Source organism: Nematolebias whitei, chromosome 8 (assembly GCF_014905685.2).
Source record: "Nematolebias whitei isolate Nwh7 chromosome 8, NemWhi1, whole genome shotgun sequence".
Lineage (NCBI taxonomy): Eukaryota > Metazoa > Chordata > Actinopteri > Cyprinodontiformes > Rivulidae > Nematolebias > Nematolebias whitei.
In genome coordinates, this window is record NC_056505.1 from 7,286,937 (window position 1) to 7,289,224 (window position 2,288).

The 2,288-nt window shown below is 40.9% G+C and overlaps 1 protein-coding gene across 1 annotated transcript in view; it reads left to right on the forward strand.

Moving 5' to 3' along the window:
- The first annotated feature begins 252 nt into the window (after positions 1 to 252).
- The window catches only part of si:dkey-1k23.3 (heat shock protein beta-1), a 3,907-nt gene continuing 1,871 nt past the window's right edge, over positions 253 to 2,288 (forward strand). The window contains exons 1-3 of the mRNA XM_037680019.1: positions 253 to 589; positions 866 to 929; positions 1,077 to 1,197. Coding sequence (XP_037535947.1) covers positions 253 to 589; positions 866 to 929; positions 1,077 to 1,197 — 522 coding nt within the window. The remainder of the gene's footprint in view (positions 590 to 865; positions 930 to 1,076; positions 1,198 to 2,288) is intronic.

A 2,288-nucleotide genomic window follows, 5' to 3' on the forward strand; every position in this document is an offset into this window, starting at 1 on the left:
TAGCAGCCTGCTCTCCACACCCATCACCCCATGCGTGCACACCCTTGTCATGGGATGTTTTTAAGAGCTGAAGCAAACCAAAGCACTATATAAAGACCCTTGGAGGATTCTTTGTCTCACCCCACCGAGCTTTGGGGAATTTATTTTTCATCAGGAAGACTGCTGGGATTTCAGAGCCAACAAAAAGTCCACGCCATCCCTCTTTTGTTTATTTTATGTAGACTTTTTAAAATTATGAGTGAGTCTGCTAAAATGGAGGAATCGTGCGGTGAGTACAAGACGGACGCCCCTTGGTACCCACTGAAAAAATGGTGGCAGTTCAGCCAGATTAGCTGTCCAGATATTGGCCTGCCACCTGTCCTGGAACCAGGGGATCCACGGTGGACGAGTGCAGACTGGTTCAAGAGGAGTCTGGCTGCCTGTTCCTGGCTGGGGTTCGTACCGGCTCCTCTGTTTGTGCCGTACGTCTCTGAGTCGATGCATCATGCTGGCCAGATGATTAGGAAGTGGAGGATCAGCATGGATGTGGCTCACTTCTACCCCTCTGAGATTTCTCTGGGCGTCCGAGGTGGATTTCTGGAGGTTCGAGGTACGGCTTTGTTAATTAAACATAAAAAAAATAAGTATTTTCATAAAGGGCAGGACTGATTAAGCATTAAAAATCCCAATCTAATATTATCTAAAAATGTTTCTCACGGTTAAATACAACGGGGGGAAAGTTAAAGGGTACAAAATGAAAAGAAGTTGTTTTAAATAATGTGCTTGGGGAAATTAAAATCACAGCTCTGTGACATAAATTAATTTCTGTGTCGAGTGGTTTCTCTGTGTCCTCACATCGTTCCTTTAAACGGTAAACTTTCCCCAGGGAACCATGAAGAGAGGCCTGATGAGCTTGGATTTATTTCCAGATGTTTCTCCAGAAAATATAGGTAAACATGATTTGGGACGTCACAAAAACGAGCCTAGCAGCAATACGTTTGCAGCTTGAACTCTTTTTTTGACCATACTTAAAATGATGTTTTAGTATTTGCATGTTTTTTGGGGGGATTATACGATTTAAAATATTTCCTTTTCAGGCTTCCAGTTGAAGTTGATATGACCAAACTCGTGTCCACACTTTCTGTTGATGGCATCTTGACTATTGAAGCTCCTGTTCCAGAAACCGCTGCTTCTGCTGCCATCATCGTTCCAATAAAGGTGACGAACTATATGCTTATATTTTATCAAATAACTAAATTAATTTTCCTATTTAATGACGTGTCCGCCTGCTGAATGACAAATCAACAGTTAGCTTAGATTAAGATAAAAACTAGAAACAGCAGCCTTATTAACATCAGACCAGTTCAGTTCATTTTGAATTAGAATGTACCAGTGAGTGCAAAAATGTCACATGACAGGAGTTTGGGGCCATTTCTTGTCCTTAAATATTCAATGTGTGTGTGAGACCCATACGAGTTAGACTTTTGTCAGCCGATACCAAGTGGAGTCAAAATAGGACACATTGTCTGAAGTCCTTCTATGTAGAGCAGGTAAGCGTTTATTACTTATTTAGGTGGAATGTTAATTATCATTAGAGTATGTGTGTGGGATCAAACGTTACATGGCGCTGTTTTATTGGTTTAACAACCCAATACAGACATTAAAACCAGTATTTCTGGAAGGATTGAATATAGTTTGACGTCTCTAAAAGCAAAGTTTTACAAAGATCTCAAGTGGTCTATTAACACTTGGATTGTATGCACTGGTATAAAGGGGCCGAGATGGGGTAGAGGTAGGGCAGCTGACACAAAGCCCACTGCTCCAACTGGGTGTAACTTTTGTGTGATGGGCTAAATGCAGAGAACTAATTTTGCCAATGTGTGGAAATATCTAACGATGACAGCATAGAGCACTTTATATGTTGAGGATAACTCCAAGCTACTACCACATCAAATTGTGGCTCAGTGTTTGTTAAACTGAGTTGAAGACATTTTTCTGAGTGTTTGCTGAGGTCAAATACTTTGGTAGTCATTTTGAGTTGGGTCGACTTCAACAGGTTGTAGATGTTCAACTGAAGATCCAGAGACAAAGACTGAGGAGTGAACAAACTTAAAGACTCGGTGTAAATTTAAAATGATTTTATTTACAGTGGGGTCAGGAACTCTGAGGAGCATGGACATGGGTTAGAAGATATCTTCATGAGGAGGATGGTGTGCAGGATGATCTCAGCCTTACTGTAGATTAGGCAGTATTAAAAAAAAGTCCATGCTCAATAATCCAGGTATACAATCCAACAATTTTTAGTCACG